Source organism: Scardinius erythrophthalmus, assembly GCF_964197995.2.
Source record: "Scardinius erythrophthalmus genome assembly, chromosome: 18".
NCBI lineage: Eukaryota > Metazoa > Chordata > Actinopteri > Cypriniformes > Leuciscidae > Scardinius > Scardinius erythrophthalmus.
The window spans coordinates 33762490-33785568 of NC_138238.1; the positions used below are offsets into that span (position 1 = coordinate 33762490).

General features: G+C 38.9%; 1 protein-coding gene across 4 annotated transcripts in view; it reads left to right on the forward strand.

Annotated features, from left to right (window-relative positions):
- The window catches only part of pcdh15b (protocadherin-related 15b), a 235274-nt gene that overhangs the window by 202072 nt on the left and 10123 nt on the right, over positions 1-23079 (forward strand). For 3 of the 4 annotated variants that reach the window (XM_081393091.1, XM_081393093.1, XM_081393092.1), the window contains exons 27-32: positions 2672-2799; positions 6667-6882; positions 9386-9474; positions 13326-13502; positions 15455-15673; positions 17349-17459. In XM_081393091.1, the coding sequence (XP_081249217.1) occupies positions 2672-2799; positions 6667-6882; positions 9386-9474; positions 13326-13502; positions 15455-15673; positions 17349-17459 (940 nt within the window). Of the gene's footprint in view, positions 1-2671; positions 2800-6666; positions 6883-9385; positions 9475-13325; positions 13503-15454; positions 16485-17348; positions 17460-23079 lie in introns of those variants that run through there. The other variant, XM_081393094.1, reaches the window with a different exon arrangement.

Sequence of the window (23079 nt, forward strand, 5' to 3'; positions counted from 1 at the left end):
ATTGGCAGATGACATGCATATGCTAAAAGTTTAAAATATATAATCTACATCTGTTTTTTATATTATAGTAAACAGATGCTAATGTAGTTATTGTTATAATTATGGTTCTTAGTGTGAACTCAAATTCTTCCGAATGGATTTAAATGCTTAAATGTGTTAAACAGAATTTTAGTCTTTGAACACATCAGTCAAATCATCCAAGATAAAAACCTTCCGTATTGTTCTGCTTTTGACCCTGAGACATTTTATGTGTCTTAAAAGCTTGTTCAGGATGTTTTTGCTTTTTCACTTCCTTTTAGAGTGAATAAAACACTTCCTTTCCAGCGTGCCAGTGCAGAATGTCTCAATATAATTAAAATATAATGACTTCTTGTCATATAGCGTTCAGTGAACGTGGGGGGATGGGGGTTACTTGTCCATCCCTTCCATGAGCAGGTGATTATGGAGAATCATTATTTGAGAAATCTTTTCTGATTAACCAGAATCTGATTAACCAGTTTAATATTACAAGTATGCAAACCTGATGATAAAATCAAATGATTAGTTGAGTCCAGCCGGGCCGTGTCAGCTTAGTGGTATTAATTGATTGTTAAAAGCAAGTTTTAATTAATTATATCTTGTCAGTGTACTTGAAAGAGCTGCCAGGTCCTAGATTTAACTAAGACCTCATGGGTCTCATGAAAATCTAGATGGATAAATATGCATATTATTCCATAGATCAATGTCTGCTGGAAAAGAGAGAATTCAAATGTTACATTATTGTGGCTTACGAAAGCATTTAGCTGTCAATTTATAGTTTGTTTTATTATATGCGTTAATTTGAAACACTTGCTTTGTGTTTTCAGGTGGCTAATTTGCTCATTTTATTCATTGTCGTTGGTTTCCATTGCTTTACAGTGGTCAGCGATGTGCCATGTCACTCTGCTCTGTGCAGCGATGCTTCAGTGCTCCACACGGAGTGACTGTGCAGAAATGAACAGAAGGCTCTGGAAACCCCTTTGGCATGAGCGCTGAAGTGTATCAGATGATAAATCGTGTTGTTGCTCTCATACCCCCACAAAATATGACTCTGCCTTTTACTTTGAGAAGTGACAGATGATGGTCGTGAAGGACTTGATGAAGAAATGCTGTGTATAGAGATGTACTTTAGCAGCTTAGATGTTCAGAACTGAGGGTGGTGAGCTGGGTTTTGATGATTTACTGAATTTGATTTTAATTGCTTTTAGGCATTTTCCATGAATGAAAATGCGGTCATGGGAAAAATGACAAATGACAAGTTAAAATCAGTGTAATAATTTTTGACAAAATTGACAGCCTACACCACTAATTTGATGCTTTAAAAAGTTCATAAAGAGATTGTAAAACTAATCCATATGAATTGAGCGGTTTAGTTCAAATTGGTTCTTGCTGAAGCTCAAACGTTTGCATAACATGGGAATGAACCTCATTGGTTCTTGCAGAAGCTCAAGCGTGCTGCGTAACATGAGAATGAACCTCATTGGTTCTTGCTGAAGCTCAAACGTGATGCGTAACAAGAGAATGAACCTCATTGGTTCTTGCAGAAGCTCAAACGTGATGCGGAACACGAGAATGAACCTCATTGGTTCTTGCTGAAGCTCAAACATGCTGAGTAACACGAGATTGAGCCTCATTGGTTCTTGCTGAAGCTCAAACGTGATGCGGAACACGAGAATGAACCTCATTGGTTCTTGCTGAAGCTCAAACATGCTGAACAACACGAGATAGAGCCTCATTGGTTCTTGCTGAAGCTCAAATGTCTGCATAACATGAGAATGAACCTCATTGGTTCTTGCAGAAGCTCAAGCGTGCTGTGTAACATGAGAATGAACCTCATTGGTTCTTGCTGAAGCTCTAACGTCTGCATAACATGAGAATGAACCTCACTGGTTCTTGCTGAAGCTCAAACGTGCTGCGGAACACGAGAATGAACCTCATTGGTTCTTGCAGAAGCTCAAACATGATGCGTAACACGAGAATGAACCTCATTGGTTCTTGAGGAAGCTCAAACGTGATGCGTAACATGAGAATGAACCTCATTGGTTCTTGCAGAAGCTCAAACATGATGCGTAACACGAGAATGAACCTCATTGGTTCTTGAGGAAGCTCAAACGTGATGCGTAACACGAGAATGAACCTCATTGGTTCTTGAGGAAGCTCAAACATGCTGAACAACACAAGATTGAGCCTCATTGGTACTTACTGAAGCTCAAATGTCTGCATAACATGAGAATGAACCTCATTGGTTCTTGCAGAAGCTCAAGCGTGCTGCGTAACACGAGAATGAACCTCATTGGTTATTGCAGAAGCTCAAACGAGATGCGTAACACGAGAATGAACCTCATTGGTTCTTGCTGAAGCTCAAACATGCTGCGTTACACGAGAATGAACCTCATTGGTTCTTGCTGAAGCTCAAACGTGCTGCGTTACACGAGAATGAACCTCATTGGTTTTTGCTGAAGCTCAAACGTGCTGCGTTACACGAGAATGAACCTCATTGGTTTTTGCTGAAGCTCAAACGTGCTGCGTAACACCAGAATGAACCTCATGGAAAGCGCCTTGCTATAACATATTCTCAGATGTTTTGTAGGTGATAGGCCGTCACTTTATTTTAATGATAATTTGTATTTTGTGATATTTTTTTCTCTCTCAGGCAACACAGCAAAGGTCTTCATTGACGTGCAAGATGAGAACGACCATCCTCCGGAGTTCACTAAGCCCTTTTACCTTGGTGGGGTTGCAGAGGATGCCAAGACCTTCACCTCTGTTTTACAGGTCCAGGTAAAGTGTCTCTCCCCTGCAGGATTGTAACCGTATCCATGAGGCCTCATGCAGGCAGCACTACCATGAATAAGCCAACAATCGTTCACTAACTGATGCACATTTCATAAGAATGGCAAAAGCTGGCACAAATTGTAATTTGATTGGCTGGCTGCTAAGCATGCATAACAAGATGTCAGTCCAGCACCAATGGACGCATTTCAGAGAACAAAGCTACACAGCAATGAAAAATAATTCAGTTCTTCAACATGAGGAAATCACCAATTTCATGGTCATGGAAGACCTGGAAATATCAAGGAGTTTTAAAATAGTTTTCCTGGCCTGGAAAAGTCATGGATATTAATCAACTCTTAAAAGTCATGGATATTTCTGTGGTGAATAATATACATTTTTCAAAAGTTTTAGTGGTTTGAAATTTCTCTAGTGTGGAGAAAAACTTGCTCAAGCAAGCTGATATTTGGTATGTGAGCAAATCATACTTTTGAGACAGTTTATGTTCAATTAATCAGTCGAACCAGTTCTCAAATTCACCAGAATGTTTCATTAGTGAATTTATCTGAATTGGATTCTTAAATGACTGTATGACTATAACAGTGTCCAAAACAGATTAGACAATATGCGATAAAAGCAATATTTTCAATGTCAATCAGAGTTTTTGTCCTAACCCGCCACAACGTGATACGCAAGACATACTAAGATGGTGCAATATTTATCATTTTGATTATTTACTTAGTGCAGTGGGCTTGCACACATAGCTCCACCCACACACTCTTCTGATTTGCAGATTTTTTTAAACTTTGTTTTGTCCAGCTTGTAGTCGTGTTGTCAGTGTGTGGTCAGACCAATTGCTTGTTGTTGTAATCTCACCGCATTGAGTCTGGTTAGGACACATTTTAATGGAGTAATGGACAAGCCATGGTAATTTATTGTTAAAAAAGCTTGGAATGCTAGTTTTTGCTGGAGTGCCGGTGGTTCTTGGTTTGTGTGAGGTGTTTGTCAGATTGCTGGTCTCGGTTGAAGAGCTTAAGTCTGACCAGCTGGGGTCTGAAAGATTGGATCATCGTGAGACAGCTTATAAAATGCCACGGCTCGGGAGGCTCGCTGATACAGATCTCAACACAGCTGTGGACAAGGGCGCCGCATTCTCTGGAAAAGAAAATGAATCAAAGATCCTCATAAATCAGCCAGGCTTTCTCTTAGAGCACAGAGCACTGTCATTTTCCATCCTCTTTCTCTCTCTGTAATATTCTTTTGTTTTCTCTCTCTGCAAGTTATTTTCTCTCACAGTGACTTTCTGTGTTCTCTGACTAACCGTTTCTCACTCATATCTATTTGTCATGCCTTTATTCAACCATAAGCCTGAAATTTTACCTATACAAGTACATAAACAGATACTACTAGCTTCTCCAGCTTGATTTTACGCATTTTTTCCAACTTGATTTATAACACACAGATTTAATTGTCAGTGTTGCAGGGTGGCACTATAGCAGAAAATGTCTCCAAGTCAAATCCTTTCATGGCAGAGTAAAAGTTTCTCCATTAAAGTGAGTTAATCTGTTGCCATGTTTATGGCTGACTACCGGAATAATAGAGTGCTGCTGTATTTTTGCAGGCCAAAACCCAGACATGAGTTAATACTGTATTTTAGCTTACTTCCATTTCCATCTTCTTGAAGTCAATGGGTTATTTGAATGGATTATTGGTTAAATGCCTGAAATAAGGTCTGTAAACACAAGCTCAAGATATTTTCCTGTTTTATTCGACCACATAAAATGCAGCAGTAATACCCCCTGTTGATTATTTTAAAACTTTAACTTTTCTTGAAAATAGTAGTCCGCTTTCAAGGCCTTGTTGTGTTTATAATCGTGATTCGGGCTCTTGCAAATTATTGTAACTCAAACTTTCAGGAAAAATGTTTTAAATAAAGACTAAAAGGGTTGTCGGAACTTTAAAGGTGGCGGCATTGAAGTCATATGACTGTAGTTTGTTTATTGCTTTTGTTTAGCTTTTTACTTTTGCTGATTTATTTAGGCTTCAAATTCAAGCTGTGTTCATTTGTGAAGATTATCATGGTGAACAAAACTTGTTGGAATCATAAACTTTTGTTGTTGTTTTTTGCAATAAACCAAAAGTCAATGGAATATGGTAACAGAAACAGATGGAAACAGAGTGATGCTGACTTCAGTTGGCCTACAAAAATACATCATGTAACATATGGGTTAATAGCACAGATTTGAAGGTAACTCTATCACCCCCTAGAGTGCTGAATTTCTAGGAATGTCTAAATATCCGGTGCCTATACAAAGCTGATTCTAAATGAAAATGCTAAAATCATAATGTTAATAAAAAAAAACAGTATTGACAAGTAAAATAGAAAAACACTCACTACTTCTGGCTGGAACATTTTAATAATTAATCATTTTAAGTTTAATTTGAACTTTATCACTAATTCATTTTAATTGTTTAAGTATAATTATCTTTAACATTTGATTACTTTTTTTTATTACTTTGTTTACTTGCTTGATAGTGATGTCAAATACCCAGAAAACAAGCACTGTTTATTTCATTAGTTCTAATAGCATATTAGTTTTTACTGTGGTATCAAAATTGCAATGTATTCAACAGGCATTTCAATTTCTGGCCTCAGAGCTACAGCCTGAAAAAGTTGTCCATTTAATTACATCAGTGTTACTCAAATCAGACATGCAGACCACATGCTGTCACTCACTCTGGGTTTTACCTCATATGGCTTCACCCTGCCTTAAGTTCATGTGCCAACTATAAGAACACCGGCGTCCTGCGTTCGTTCAAGGAGACCTTATTAGCCAAGACCCCAGACTGAGTTAAGCCACGCAGCAGAAGTCCTGGGTTTTATAGGGTCACATTCACTGCGAATACAGATTACCACTCGTCATGGTCTTCTGTTTACTTGTAGAAACATCTGAGATGTGAAGTTCAGCGGGCAAAAAGCCAAATACGCTGCTTTGACATACACAGTCATGCTTTTTGTCCATTTCTCAGGTGTCATGGGAATTGCGTATACAGGCGGCCACTATGGAATTTTGTTCAAACAGCTCAGGGGTCGTAGATTAGACTACTTTAATGTACTTTGAAATCCTTCTTTAAATAGTTTTGAAGAGAAAAGGGCAAGAAAATTGTAACCATTCTTTGCTCTGCCAACCCTAAGGACAGGGATTGAAATGCTTTTAATTTTACGCGTTGTTGTGGAAGCGCCTTTTCCGATTCTCCCAGCATTCATTGTTCCCTCCTGATCTGATAATTAGTTTAAGCAATCCTTCTTAGAAAACATTGCCTTACTGATGTTCTCTGAGTTTAATCTGAGGTTTAAGAACATGAAGAAAGAAACGAATAGAGACGTTTGTGGAACTACGAACTCAATTTCAAACAGTTTCGGCTCAAGATCTCATCGCAGCGCAGATCGAATGTTTTCTCCACCGAGTTTAGCCACATTAAGCGACCAATTAAAAGACAGACCTTTTGTTTGCAAGGGACTTTAATACACACTTACTGTATTTATTGAAACGGGTCTCCCAGGCATTGGTAAAAGTCTCATTTGTGTTAATGACTCTGCCTGCTCCGGGGCACCCTGCTGCCCATGGAGCCGCCTGTTTTCCTCTCATGTAAAAAGCCATTATAAATCATTGTCACTGCAGTGGAGTGCTGTAATGCTCATCTGAGACTAGCCAAAGTGACGTTGGTGCTGGGAAGTCGGAGCTTGGAGCTCCTCCTAAGGGCGGAAGGTGGAATGGCGTGTGACGGCAGAGGTTGAGCAGCTCTCTGTTGTAGGTGAAAAGTAGCTCATGGCTATTCCTCTCTTTGACATGTCTGCTCTATTGTTTCTGACAGGCTCTGGATAAGGACACAGGGAATTTCAGTGCCATGCTGTACAGGCTGATTATCCCCCCAACTACTGACGGCAAAGACGGCTTTGTTATTGAGCCCTTCACTGGCGTAATTAAGACAGCCATCATGTACAGGAACATGCGGCGCTCCTACTTCAAATTTGACGTGGTTGCTACAGACGACTACGGGGAGGGACTCAGCAGCAGCGCTCAAGTGGTGGTAAGTATGTGATCGGGAAGCATAAGGTTGAGCATTTTTGTCGTTTTCCATTCAAAAGTCAGATTTGAGAAAGAGCTGGATCTTTTTAATGAATCACTCAAAAAGATGGTTTGATTACAAGTCCCTTATTCGCAAAAATAGTCTTAAATGTAACATCTGACTCGGTGAATGGAACTTTCAAGACATGTCTTCACTTTAATTCGTATTCGTTTAATTACGGTCTGGTTGTTCATATGACAACATGTGATTAAAGATACAAATCCAGAGCAGCATTTTGTTTTAAAAAATGGTATTTGGATTAGGATAAAAAACAAATACATGTATGTTGCCAAAAATATAATTGGCTTTGTTTAGAATATACAGTATTTAGCATAAATTTTAACTCTTTCCACGCCAGTGTTTTCAAAAAAAAAAAAGGTACCAGCCAGCACCAGCATTTTTGATATTCACAAAACTTTCATTACCTCAAGAAAGTTTTGTTGTATGAATCCTGTATGTAAACATTCAATATATCAAGAGAAAGAACAGAGTCTCTGCTTTTAAGCAAGACATACAGTATATATATATATATATATATACTGTATTTATATATACACACTCACACACACACACACACATTTATATATATATATATTACATGGCTTGGTTGAATTCTAATGTAGAATGCGGTATATTATTTCTTGATAACAGACCGCTGCTAAGGATCACACACCGTTGCCATGAAAAACAGAGCATTGCTATGGACGCAGGATTCTAACCGTAGAGACAGAACGGACTATTTTCTTAAGAGGAAGCAATACAAATTGACTTTTAAATCAATAAACTCCTTTTTAAATCAATATTTTGTGTCAAATTATTGATTTATTTGTTAGGTAGCCATGTAATAAGCGGGATAATGTAGAGCGAGACGGTTGTTATAGCGAATACAACCCCTTCAGACTCAACCGCCTCGCTCTTTATCCCTTACTTATATTATAGCTTCATTCATTCATGTTTTATCAACACTTGAATGAGTAAGTTTCATTCAAAAACAGCATTTCAAACAAAAAGCTGAGAAAAGTTATTTGTCAAAAATATAGTTTTATATATAGCAAAACATAAGATAGATGTAGTCTATCATGTAGATGTAGTCTTTAGATGTAGTAGATTGAGTCTTTAAACACCCCCAAAGCTTAAATGTGAATAAGCAATCTTCTATCTGATCCTTCTGGTATATAAGCAGATCATCTTCTTTGTTTTTTTTTTTGTTTTTTTGATCTGGAGATGCTGAATTCTTTCAGAAGCCATATAACCATAACCATAACCATATAAGCCAGAAAAAGCGGGGAATCGTGGTGTCTTAAATTAAGAAAAATCTTGTCAATGGCGAAGAAAGAGAAAGAATTTTAGTATTAAAAGAATAATTAATGGAATCGTAAAGGAACCAGAATCATTAAGTGGCATCAGAATCAGGGCGATTGCAGATGAGAAGCAATTCTGCTTTTGCAAGAAGGATAGAAATTATACACTTTGCCTTTAAATGCACATTCCCTGGCCAGTTTGAACAGAACGATTCGAGTTTAATGCAGTAATCTGTCCTGAGATGCAATCCATCATCTGATTTTACAGCAGTGGCAACTCCGTTAGCTGATTTTGATTAGAAAAATACAGTCCCTGTAAGCTTGCTTGAAGAACGTCCAAAGCTGATGCCGAAGAGACATCGATTTTTTTGTGGGCAGAAGGGCTCCAGCAGTATTTAAACCCATAAATCAATCTCTCAATAGCTCTCACTATCTTGAACCTGCACTTGGTCTGTGAGTTAAATAAATATGCAGAGATAAGGGTATTTATATGATGTCAGCTAGCCCGCTCCATGTATAGAGCTTGATTTAAATACAGACTAAAGGATTTTATAGGTTACGAGTCCTTAACAATTCCATTTGTGATTCTTCTAGTACTTTTGAGGGAGATTCATCACCATTATTACTCACATACATTCGGTAATACTATTTTCGGTGACACACTTACGTTAAGTTTAACTTAATGTCTGAAGTTCACTGCATTCAAAATACCAAACCAATTTTTTTTTTTTTAGTTTTAACTGTATATCAAGTATATACAGTTATGACCAAAAGTGATGTCCAAAGGGGATCTGATCAAAGGAACATCAAAATGCTAAACTTGGTTAATGTATTTATCTGACAAAATAATTTAGCAAAAAAGGCAAACTACAGTTTTTAGTTTACTATGCAAAAAAATGCATAGAACAACAAAGAGCACACACTGACTACAGCATAATCGGTTATTAATATTTCATTGGTTCTCTCTTTGTTTTGCAAGTGTTCATAATTTCTTTGTGACAAAGTACGACCTACTTAAAGTTCCTTGTTTAATTTTTACTGATTTCTGTCTCCCAGTTTCATCAACCAAAGGAACAGCATATATTTGAAACAGTTCAGAACCTTCATGCTACACCATCATTTTCCCTTTTTTAACTAGAGATTATTTTTGTCCTATCACCCAGGTGTCAGTGGTTAACCAGCTGGACATGCAGGTGGTCGTATCCAACGTGTCGCCCACTGTAGTTGAACAGAACAAGGATCAGCTGATTGGGTAACTCGTTCTATACAAACACACTCTTCACCCAGACACACTCCCCAACATAACATTCCGAGCAGCCAGAGAGTGCTTGAAGCTGTAATGTATGCATGAGTACTTGACTCCTGTTGGTGCAGATGTTTGTGTTGGTGATCAGTGGGCTGCTTGATCTGTCAAACCATCTAAGATAAAAGCAGGACCCACACTGTTTAACATCTGCATCAAGAGCAGAATTACCCCTCAACCTTCCTCTGTCAGCCATGGGAGTAGCACTTATCATTGATTAAAATGCTTAAAGAAATAGTTCACTTAAAAGTTATGCTTTTATAATTTATTTACTTTATGTTGTCACAAATCTAAATTATTTTTTTTTTAATGAAACATGAACATAAATGGAACATTCCCCTACCCCACACCCCCAGAATTTTGACGCTGTGAAACCAAACGTGCCGCACAAGCCCTGAAAAGTGAAGCCACGCCCCCCGGTGACTGGTCCTAGTATAGGTCATAAGCCCCGCCTCCCCGTGTTATTCAACGGGACGTGAGACCAAACAATTAAATTACACTTCAAATATCTTTTTTCCAAAGGTGCTTTCTGTCTTTTACTGTAGTTTTTATCACGCTGATGTAAGTTCAAGTGTCTGTTTTTAAAATAAGTTTGTTTTTAGTTAGCTACGCAATGCTATAAAAACGGTGGTGTAACGTCATGATTGACAGCTGTGATTGACAGGTTCTCTGAGCGAAGTAGTCACTGAAGCACCAACAGACTTTTTATCGGGATCTTCGGAGGACTGAGGAGATTGTATTTACTTTATTTTAACAAGCCTCTTGTCGTACTGCAATCAACAGACATCAAAATTGGAGCAGAACGGAGGAACAAAAAAACGTATAAAAGTGCAGGGAGAGTGCATTCTGCGAGAGTGAGGGCGGGGCGTTGATTTCACGGCTTTACTTCCTGCTCGCTACTGCGCAGACTCGAGTCCCAAGATGTCAGCGCCATATCAGGACACTGGCAGCTTCAGTTTTCACCAATGGAAGAGAGCGAAGGGGCGTCATCCATCTTTTTTTACAGTCTATGTGTGAAACTCTATAAAGGTCCCAATATACTAACAGCATTTTTTTTTTTTTCGTTCTTCATTTAGGGTTAAAAAGAAGTTTGAAATACCTGAGGCAGCGGTATGCTATTTTTGAACATCCCGAATATAATGTAATCGCCACTGACTAGTGGTAATTTTAAATAGGGCTGCACGATTAATCGAAATGAAACTGCACACGATTTGGCAAAGGCTGCGATTATTTTATGTGCCGCTTGTCAGTGAAGTACGGTTCTGTGCTCAGTAGTAAATGTTGCTCCATCTGAAAGCCAGAGGGCGCTCTCGCGCAAACACGGCAAATATGCCCCGCAGAAGAAGATAACACGTCTTCCAGGAAATCCCCATGGGCATCATACTAGCTGTAGCTGAATAAACAGAAGATTGAAATGCTTTGATTTATTAAAGGTTGTCTTTTGTTGAACAAGAGAAAGATGTTCTCATGTTTGAAAAGATGTTTGACGCGTGTTGCTTTCTCGAATGCACGTTAAAAGCGACTCAAACTCGCTGTGCTTTCAGATGGAGCAGCATTTACTACTGATAACAGAGCCATACGTCACTGACAAGCTGCGCATAAAAAATAATCACAACCTTTGCGATTTCATAATCGTAGTAAGCCAAATTGGTTTAAGCGCCATTTCATGTTAATTGCTATTAATCGTGCAGCCCTAATTTGAAAGTATTTACCAGCCAGAGTCAACTCCCCAATACGAACCTCCTCTAAACAAACTTTGTTTTGGCATTATATTATCAGTTTGTCCTCCTATTTCGTTTGAAATACATCAGGGTCTTAAAATTGTGTCCCCTATCGACGGCTCTGGACTACATTAGCTGTATATGCATTATATTCCATTATATTATATGCCATACATTAGCATTGTGAAATTTAAGTTGCTATGTACTGAAAATCACAGCTGCAGCTTTGCGTTTATTTATATTCAAATGTGAAATATGAAAATTCTTTCATCTGTGATGCCAAACATGATTCATTATTGTGTGGCATAACCAATCATGAACGGCAGCTGAATTTGTCAAATTTGAGATTTGTGAATAACAACTTCAATTTCAGTCCCTTTCTCATACAAATTTAGAATCAGATCAAGAATCAATCAAGTGTGCACAAGGAATTTGGTATGGTGTCTGGAAGCTCTAGGTACTTACATGCTTATATACACAAGACAACAGAGAGAAAGAAATAAAGAAGAAAAACTTAACATAATATACATCTAAAAAATATTAAACAAGTAGAATTTAATAAGAGTAGATTAATGACCTAAGAAGATAAAATATAGAGCATATTAAGTCAATAAGTCATTTAAACCACTGTTATCATACTTTTAGGATGTTGTTATGGCATTTTGGTGGTCAACAGCACCCATCTCAATTCATCTTCATCATATGGAAAAGAGCAGCATGAATTTTTTTTTGAATATCTCCTTGTGTTTCACAGGAGAAAATTTGGTAACACTTTATTTTGATGATCCCCTTTAGACATTCTACTAACTATAAGTATATTTGCAAGTGCATGTCAGCTTATTCTAGTGAATAAGTTAACCTAACCCTTATTCTACTAACCCTACCCCTGCTCCTAACAGTCTACTAATACTTAGCCTAACTAATACTCTGAGTTACTTGTCTAAAGGGGATCATCAAAATAAGGTGTAACTGGAAATTCTTTTGCTTCTGTAACGACAAAAGGATGAGAGTATTCATTTTCACATAGACAGGAAAGTGCTGAGATAGTACAGTGCAAATATGGAGACATAAACACATCTTTATATTCCTAGTATATACACAGCCACTAATACACATTTTCTGCCTCAGGTGATATAACTCACAGCCCGAGTTTTCTCAAACCTCCTCATCATCTCTTGTCAGGCTGTTTCCTCAGAAAACCCGCTCCTTGTTCCTTTAGAGTCATCATTCCAGCCTCTGTTCTTTTTTGTCCCATGTTCTTATTTCCCCTCGGCAGCTGCGAAGGGGATATCGGAGGCACTGCTGGTAATTGGCTGAGCAGGGCTGGCTGCTCTGAGATGTGAGCTGAGGGGTAATAAAGGCACCTATTGGGAGACAAGGACACCAGCTTTGAAGCAACGTTGTCTTACACAGCTCATTTCAGCCCTTGCTTTGTATTTGTCCTCTGCGCACCTCTGCGTTCAAAACAGCCCCTGTTCAGCCTGATAAACATGGATAATATAGGGATTTGCAGCTTTTGGGTTAGATTTAGGCAGTGTAATTGTTGCTCTTGTGCAATTTTTCCTGTTTTATTTATCCAGTTACGGTGATTACTGCAATTAGTGTTTGTTGTGCATGTTTGTAATTGTGTGGAAGTTGATTGTCAGTTTATTTTCTCTGATATATGCCCACCAATTAATGGCTTTGGGGCTCTCAAATTAGCACAAAAAAAAAAAAATTTGATGCAGACCCTGTAATTTTTTTTATTTTTATTTTTTTCCACAATGAGTTTTATTTTGTGTTCAGTTTGTTATTTGTTCTCATTTACAGATCAAGTTTGTGGTTTTGAAGTCCATATGCAGTATCCTTTAAATTGTTGGTGTACTGTGCCAGTCCAACGTCTTTGGCTGTTTTCTTTTCTTTTCTTTTCTTTTCTTTTCTTTTCTTTTCTTTTCTTTTCTTTTCTTTTCTTTTCTTTTCTTTTCTTTTCTTTTCTTTTCTTTTCTTTTCTTTTCTTTTCTTTTCTTTTCTTTTCTTTTCTTTTGTATGTCAAGAGGTTCTGTTATAGATCTCTCATCTTCTGTCTGTCTTTTAATTCAGGATTTTAGAGCGCTACGTCCAGGATCAGATCCCAGGAGCTAAAGTAGTCGTGGAATCAATCGGGCCTCGACGTTTTGGTGAGGGTTATGAACAGGAGGACTACTCCAAATCTGACCTGATGGTTTACGCAATTGACCCTCTAACCAACAGAGCTCTCTCAAGACAGGAGCTTTTCAAGTAAGTGCATCCAATTTACCCAACTTATAACGTTTTCAAAAGTCAGCATTTTCATACTCCCAATACGCTGTTTTTGTGTAATTGAACGGCCAAAACGCATAAAAACTTTTCCGTTTTTAGTTGAAAATGTCTACCCATATCTACCCTTCATACACCCTTAAAAATAAAGTTTTTCATACACTCTTAATATCCATGGTATCATTCCATTGTACAAAAGGTTGTTCATTGTGGAAAAAGGTTCCCTAGCTATGTTCTGCGTACAAATAAAAAGGTTAGTTTGCTGAAAGGTTCTTTGGGCAACCAAAAATTGTCCGTCTATGGCATCGCTGCGGAAAAACCCTTTTGGAACCTTTATTTTTAAGATTGATACTGTGATACTGTGTCTGTGTGGCTATACCAAGCGTGCCGCACAAGCCCTGAAAAGTGAAGGCAAAATGTCTCGATCGCCTCCCGGTGACTGGTCCTAGTATAGGTCATAAGCCCCACCTCCCCGTGTTATTCAACGGGACGTGAGACAATTAAATTACACTTCAAACATATTCTTTCCAAAGGTGGTTTCTGTCATTTACTGTAGTTTTTATCACGCTGATGTAAGTACAAGTGTCTGTTTCAAAAATAAGTTGGTTTTTAGTTAGTTACGTGATGCTATAAAAACGGTGGTGTAACGTCATGATTGACAGCTGTGATTGACAGGTTCTCTGAGCGAAGTAGTCACTGAAGCACTGATCTTCAGAGGACTGAGGAGATTGTATTTACTTTATTTTAACAAGCCTCTTGTCGTACTGCAATCAATTTTTAAAAAAGTGCACTCAGGGAAAGTGCATTCAGCGAGAGTGAGGGCGGGGCCTTGATTTCGCGGCTTTGCTTCCTGCTCACTACTGCGCAGGTCTGGTCCCGAGATCGCTACTGCGCAGACTCAAGTTCCAATATGTCAGCGCCATATCGGGACACTGGCGGCTTCAGTTCTCAACAATGGAAGAGAGCGAAGGGGCGTCGTCCATATTTCTTTACAGTCTATGGGCTATACAATCAATGGGCAGGAATGCTTTATTATTTACATGGATTAATGTGAAAATTCAGAGAGCTACACATCTAAAAAATGCCACAACAATGTTGTTGGTGCATCAAGTGGACATGTTTTGGATTTGAAAAATGTAACACCACGTAAAAAAAAATGTCCCGTTATTGTGTTCTGTTACTGGAGGTGGAAATATGACTTCATTTTTACCAACTACAAGATGAAGCATGTTGGCTGTCTGTGGCTCTCGGCTCATTTTGACCAGTCTGCACAGATGTATAACTTATTAATTTGTTATGAATAATCATTTATTTTGTGTTGCGTCAATCAGGTTCCACAATAACTTTGAAATAAAATTGCTTATAGCTTGATTTAAGAGGCCATCCATCCCTAGCCATTAGTTAGTCTTACGACGTGCATTTATGTTTGCCCGGTTTTTTTTTTCAAGCAGCACGATAAAGCAGATGGAGTGTGTGTTTGTTTGTTTAGACATTTTCTCATTTTTCATAAAAATGAGACTTGTGGTTAAATCCTTAGCCATATTGTCTGTCTTGTCACAGTAATTATCCTGCTCAGACAGCACTGTTTCTAACGCTTGTACGGGCAAATCGTGAATTGTAGGCTGTGGAATGCACTTTAAAACCCTTTAGTTCTAATATAGACAACATTTCTTTTATCAACGTTTTGTTTAGCTGTCTGCAATGTGAATGATATTTAGAAATTGTGCACATTACATTGCATTTAAACAAAAATGGGGACATATTTGAGAACTTTATTATAAAAGTTACATTTAAATACGTCTGCTTAGCCATTCACTGATTGTCTAAAAAGCAAGTGAGATCTCTATTGCCAGATTTATGTTGCTTGCACTGCAAAACTAATCGAATAGCATATACAAGGCCACATACGTGACTGTTCGTTTGGTTTTTCCCAGGTTTTTAGATGGGAAGTTATTGGATATCAATAAGGAGTTCCAGCCCTACCTAGGTCGCGGAGGACGCATTCTGGAGATCCGCACACCGGATGTGGTGGAGAGCGTAAAGAAGGCGGTTCAGTCTGTTGGATACACTGAAGGAGCACTGCTGGCCCTGGCCGTCATCATCATCATGTGCTGTATCCCAGCCATTCTCATCGTCATCATCACCTACCGACAGTGAGTGTCACCACTATATAGTCCAGTACACCTTAAAGCTCAAATCCAAATTCCCAAAAATGGCCTTTAATAATAATGTTTAGTAAAATTAGCCATATGTTGTAAATCGTTGCCTTTTTTCTAGTTTTTATTTTTTATTTTTTTATTTTTAACAGAAATATTATGTTACTTTCATGCCCTGTGTGGGAATGCAAGTGAATCAGTGGAAAGATTGCTCAGACTGAAGATTTCTCCACTTAGCAACTAATAAAAAAAATGTAAAGTTCATTAAAGTTAGAAACATTTTGTGTTAAGCAGGCAGCTTCCCTCCGCTGGGATTTCAGTGCAACATTTACACGTTCACACATTCTCTCTTTTCACAATGGTAACACCTTTGAGAACTGCCTGGTCTTGTGTTTATTCGGTGTGAAAGAAGATTAATTAAGGCCATGAGAGGTAAATATGAGAAAACCGTCTGTAGTTGAGTTTTACATGTTGTGCCAGCTGAGCCAGTGCCATATGGCAGACCTGACGATGAGATTCAGGAATGAGATGACAGGATCTGAGCTAGAGATATAAGGGTCATTCTAGAATCACTGATGGTTTAGTTCAGGATGAAGATAATTCATACTTATTGGGATCAGAGAGCCAATTTATTAATTGTGTGGCTGAAATCCACCATACATTTTTGCAGTGCTGTTACTGATACTGCTGTGCAATAAGTGTCATCGTCTAATATATCTCTTTTTTTTTTCTTTTCACAATGCACCAATTTCAGATTCAAAGAGTAAGTATTGTACAGAGACGTGTATGTGTTATGATATGTTGGTTAACATTTCCCTCTCTCAAGCATTATTAAATTCAGTGGTTCTCAAATGATATTGCTTCAAGACCCAGATTTTACATTCAAAAAATATAATAGCAAAAACCAAATAGCAACCCAACACTACCTAAATAGCTTGACGTACAAAAGTCAAATGATACAACAACAAAAATCAACAACAATGAAATGTATTAACATAAAAAAATATATTTTGAGTGTTTGGTTTCTAAATGTCTCTTGAATTTAAATGTGTATGCTGTTGACAGTCGATAATTCACTGCAAAAAAATGCAAATTATGTTTATCCTCATTGCAACCCGTATTTAATGTAGTCTGGGATTTTTTTTTTTTTTGTGTGTGTGTGTGTGTGTGTGTGTGTGTGTGTGTGTGTGTGTGTGTGTGTGTGTGTGTGTGTGTGTGTGTGTGTAATTTTCCAAGGACGAGGGCACGTGCAACCTGTCCATGGTGGCGTTTGCCAAAATATGACTAGCTTAGATACATTTTAGCTAAAATACCATTTTAATTAACAACTTTTGGCTTTAAAAAAAGTATTTTTACTGTGCACTCCTAACTATACAAGATTATATGCTTAGTTGCATTTTATTATTTACAAAGTATTGTTTATTATTATTATTATTATTATTATTATATTGCTGTCTCTGACCCACAATTAGAGAACCACTGATCTAATTATTATTTATTTATTTATTTATTTATTTATTTATTTATTTATTTATTTATTTATTTATTTATTTATTTATTTATTTATTTATTTTTATCTGAGAAACTCCAAAATAGCTAAATGTCCAGAGAATATTTCATTATATAAGAAATGCTTTTATTTTGCTCAACTTGTTGACTTCATTATCTAAAGACGGCAGGCAGAATGTGCAAAAACAGCCAGGATCCAAATGGCGCTTCCCACTGGCAAATCTGGAGGTGCTGCCACCAACAATCTGTATGAAGAGCTCGGCGACAGCACCATGTAAGTTTTATACCTTCAGAACTTTACTTGTCAATGTCTCCAAACATTGACTGACATAAATAGTCTAAAAATGTTTTTAAAAAAGTCTGTTTATGACTCTAAATTAAGGAATTAGAGTTGTACGATTAGAACAAGAAATTACTTACTTACTTACTTACTTCAATTTGAGTAAATGGAATTTTTTGTTTGGTTGTTAAGATGCTCTGGGTGCAGTATTTCTAATTAATAAACATATGAATTAACATAACCTGATTTTATGGCTAAGCAAAGCTTGGGCAAGGGCTTCTGTTGATGGTGTTCCAGGTTGGGGTGATCACCAAACTGTTTTGTTACCCCTAGGGTATGGTCCCAAGCTCACAAGGTTTCAAAAAAAGTTATAATATAAAGCTTCCCGTCTTGTTTGGTGCGTTTGTAGTCATCATTTCATAGAATATTACAGGAAGGTTTGTTGGAATACCAAAGATCCACTTTTATCATGGTCTGATTATCATCTGACTCAAATTTGTTGAAGACTGGACTTTTTAGGAGGTGAAGGAAGGCAGGAGATTTGCCCCCACGGCAATTTAATTGGCAAAAAAGTTTTGTTGCCAAGATACAATCAAAATTCCCATCTTTTTCACTGTCATATTCAGAAGTGTTTTGCATGCCAACCATTTTTATTTTATTTTTTCAGAAAGAAAGTACCTTTTTTTGTTGTTTATTTTAAATTGTTCCATAACTTTTGACCCAAAACTGGCATAATAAAAGACAGTTTGTCTTCTATGAATATGCCGAATTTCATTACTTTTTATCATACAATTCCAGGGATTTCCATATACTCCCTGTGTGGAGGAAGAATAAGCAACCAACTGATTTCTTGTTGGTTTTCATTTTCTAGACAGCTTTGGTGCATATTACCTAATTAAGCTTTACGTGAGCATACCCTCTTTCTGAACTGGCTGTTTTTATACTGCTACCCGGATCTAATTGTGTCTGTTGTTGTGTCTGGTTCAGATTACACAATTTTTTTGTCTGTTACGATAGTCACTGTGTCAGATTACACGATTTTGACTCCTAAAATCTTGTCGTGTCGTGGACAAGAAACATGTCAGACTACACGTTGCTTTCCGACCAGTCATCGCGTGCCGTCTCAAACACATTCACTCAAACACATACACACGCACTCACTCACTCACATATACGCACTCACACACACATGCTCACTCACACACACTCACTCACACACACACAGACACGCACACTCACTCTCGGTCACTCACTCACTCACTCACTCACACACACACACACACACACACTCTCACTCACTCAATCACTCACTCTCACTCACACACACTCTCGCTCACTCACTCACTCACTCACTCGCGCACACACACACACTCACACACACTCGCTCACTCTCTCATGCTAGTCTTTTTATCATGATGTGAAGCATTGCAGACACGGCGTAGGTTGTCGCCCACTATGACACACTATACGAGATGAAACGATCGAATCTTGCGCCCCGACGCCCGTTGTCGTTTACGAATCCCCACGATACCCTACATCAAACGGATCGCGCCAAAATCGGGCTAAAATCGTGTAATCTGAACCAGGCATTGGGCTGGATTCCCCCTTAAAAGACTAACACTTACAGTATAAACTTTATAAAACTTTTCACTTATATATATATATCTTTTGTCTTTTCCTCATCTCTCATTCTCATTTCTTGGATATCAGACCTAAGTAAGTAGGCAGTCATCTGTTTCCAAATGTTTTAGACAATTTAATTAAGGTAGTGATGTATTTGTGATTGTTTCTCAGAAAGCTGTTGAACATTCTTGCCTTCCATTGCCTAGCATTGTGATCAGTTGCCTCGCTCCTTCTAATTAGTGATATTAGCTAAGAACTGTGTTAGTGCCCTTCATTGGAATGTGTTGTAGATGTTTGCTTAGGATTTAATTAGCACTTTTTGTTATTTTTACTGAAGTCAATCAAGGCAGGTGCTTTTTGTAGCTGGCTTCCATCCTACTTCCCCGTCTACCTTGTTGTACACATCCTCTGTTAAGTCGTTCTTTGTCTCTTTTTGCGGTTATGCTGAAAGCAGGACTAAGAGGTGTGTTCTGAAGGATGGCGATCGGCAGCGTCTCATTAGCTCATTTGCCACCCGTGCCATCGCTGCTCACAAGCTTTCCACCGCTAATGGAATCCTACTGAACAACTTGCCCAAGTCGGAAAGCAACATTACCTTCCTTTCAGATGAGAACCCGCTTACTACAACCAACCCCCTGTACCATGATGACGGCACCCTCAGCAGCCCCGAGCACCAAAATCTGAGGTATCTCCTGGGCATGTATTCACCCAACATGAGAGGTCTGGGAAAGTCCATCCTGCGCTTCCCATCTGCAGGCTCAGGACAGTCCTGGACTTTACCCTCTAGATTGCACAAATGTGAGACCAATGAAGCCCTACGGAGTAGAAGGGTGGTAATGGACCCAGTTCAGTGGGAACTGCAACTTCTGAAGTCTGGCCTTAAGGGCAGTAAAGAAATGATTGATGAATTTGATGGGCTTGAGGACGAAGACACAGAGCCCAAATTGACAGTAAAAGAGCAGGCACGGCAGTTTGAGCAGCAGGCCATGCAGGACATGAGGCAAAGGCAAGGCCAGGACTCTCGTGGGTCACTCTCTTCTGATATCTTTCTCTCTGTTTTTGAGACCCCACAATCTTCAATCATGGGACATAACAACAGGCCCCCATCCATAATCATTACCCAGAGTGACGGAACACCTCCGCCCAGTCACAAGCCCACTCCGCCAGTTCTGCGGAAGTACAGCAGAATAACTTCCTATCCTGATGCGGAGTCTTATGAGGTCAATGTGGAGATTATCCCCGACCCTCCAGATATACCTGCCCCACCACCACCACCTCCTCCACCTCCCTCCAGTCCTCCACCACCACCACCTCTTCCACCCCCCTTCAGTCCCCCACCCCAGTCTATTCCTATCCCTCCATCCTCACCTGTTCCTCCACATCCAGCCCCTCCACCTCCTCCTCCTCTCCCCCCTGCCTTATCACCAGTCTTTTCCCGTCCCATGCCTCCTTCTCCATTCGTCCTTCCTCCTCTTCCCTCCATCACAACCCTCCGACCGGTGTCCTTACGCCCCGCAGCACCTCCACCGCCGTCCGAGCCGGAGCCTCCTAAGAGGGAACTCAAGGGGATCCTGAAGAACTTCCAGAACATAGCAGACTTAGAGAAATCTGTTGCCAACATGTACAGACAAATAGATAAAAAGCAGTGCCCGCCAAAGATTGTCCCCAAACCACAAGTGTCTGTCGAACCAGAGGCTGGCGTGTCAGATGCGGAGCCTGTGCAAGAAGCACCACCACCAGAGCCCAATCCAAACATGAACTCACTAGTGGAGGAGCTGGAGAAACGCTTTCCATCTCAGTCCACTATCATGTGACACTCTATTTGTCCATGTTGCTATCACTCTTTTAGAGGCAGTTCACACAGGATGCATTTTAGTACAGCGGAACTGAAAAGAAGTCATGTTCATATGTAAATATTATGGACAAGGTGTTCCTAGAAATGCCATGCTTCCCAGGGAATGCATAGTTTGATTAAAGGTATACTTTCAACGCAAAGTAAAGCTGCATTTCCACCGCAGGAACTTTCCTCAGGTACTCGTTGTGTTTCGACCACAGGAAGCAGGGTCTAAATGAAGTTCCGGGTAAATATTTCCCCCTCCGAAAGTCCCTGCTCGCAAGGTAGTACTTTCAGGGGTGGGACTTGGGAGCTGAACATGCTGATTGGTTTAGTTCATGCTGCATTTTGATTGGTTGACTCCATGCAGCATTTTATTTCAATCACCAATCACGTCTGCTATTCGAATCAGTAATGGAGGTTAAAAAATACAACAGATTCAGGTTCAGGTTTTAAGCTTAAATTCAGAGGAAATCCAGCAGGAACTGTAAAGTTGCGCACAGTCCTACGTCACTGGACTATTTGCCTAATCTTCATGGTACTTTAGACCGCGCTGGAAACGCAGACAGCAATAGGTCTGGGGAAAAAAGTTCCTTGGAAAAAAGTTCCTTGGACATATTGTTCCGGGTAATTTCTGTGGAAACGCGGCTTAAAGGAGAACTCCGGTCAATTTTAACATTGAGCTAATTTTTTTGTAAATTTGGAGTGCTGTCAATACAGAGAACAACGACAAAAAACGGTGTTGCCTACACCGTGTTATCCTCTTTTTAAAATTTGCACCCTGTTGACTTAAATGGGGCAAGTTTTAAATCTGCTTTTAGACTCTTAACAACCTTGATGTGTCATTACAAGTGCCCAGCCATGTGAGTGATTCCTTCAGAGTGATCACGGTGAATCTGACTGCAGTAGATGTGAAAGATATGAATAAAAGTGATGTTAATTCAGCCAGCGCACATACCTGTATTTACTTCCTGTTTTCGGTCGAAATCCACAGTAGTCGATTGTCGAGTTCACGCGCATAGGTTTAGTTACCTATGATCACCTATGGAGTTCTCCTTTAAGTCACTTTGGATTAAAGCATACATGTAAATGTTTTTTAAACCCCCAGAAACGTGATGTTTTGTAACCTGACATTGATCCACCACACTGTAAATAAAATAATTAAAATGTGGCACCAGACACTGAAGAGTGAAATGGGAAAAAAAAGGTTAATCTAGCACACGTGCACATAGACCAAAAATGCCAATTTAATCATTAAAAAATGGCGATGGAGCAAGAGAATGTGTCCTGTGTGAATGGCCCATTAGACTATCACTACATTTTTGTCATCTTTACTTTTTGTCTTACCATTGTGTTTCATCTTACTATAACACAAAATCAAGTGTTTGTGCTTCACAGTTTTTGTAAAATATTTTTAATCAGTTTTGCAAGAGTGTTTTGTTATTTAGTTGAGTTTAAACCATTCATACAGGCATTTTATTGTATCCCTTCAAACTGTTTTAGTACACAAAACATTATTACTTATTCAGAAATTCTCTTATTCATATGCCCTAATGTTGGGCTATAAGTTACTGTCACTGGATGGGATCAATGTCCTCTATAAAGCTTTTTCTCTGGGGTACACTGCATGCTCTCACCTCTCATTTTTTCTTTATTTTCTTCTTTTCTCCCTCTTTTGATAATTGTGTTAGCTTAGCCTCTGTGGCCACATTTAAACTCTCTACCAGTTTTCACCAATATCTGTCACATGATATTTATGTAAACTATGATCAATTTATTAACAGTATCAGACACAGCTGTTATGGGTCTCTGGTAGAAGGACTAGAAAGGTGCAGAAAAGAAACAAGTTTGTTTTAATGTTAAATGGCTTTATGTTACGTGACTGTGCACACATTAGGAGGTTTGAGAGGCAACCGAGTCTTCAAGTTGGTTGTAATTACCGGCTAAATCAATTTAGTGTGTGTGTGTGTGTGTGTGAGATATAGGCTTGTGTGATTGGCGACATGTCCTCCATTTACTCTTTGAGATGGAAACACGCTGCATTCAATTCAGCAAACGTCCTCCTAATCCCAGCTTTAATTGTTGTGATACTAATGGATGGATACTGAACCATTACATCCGATTATTGTCGACTCGCAGCAGTACACAACTATACCA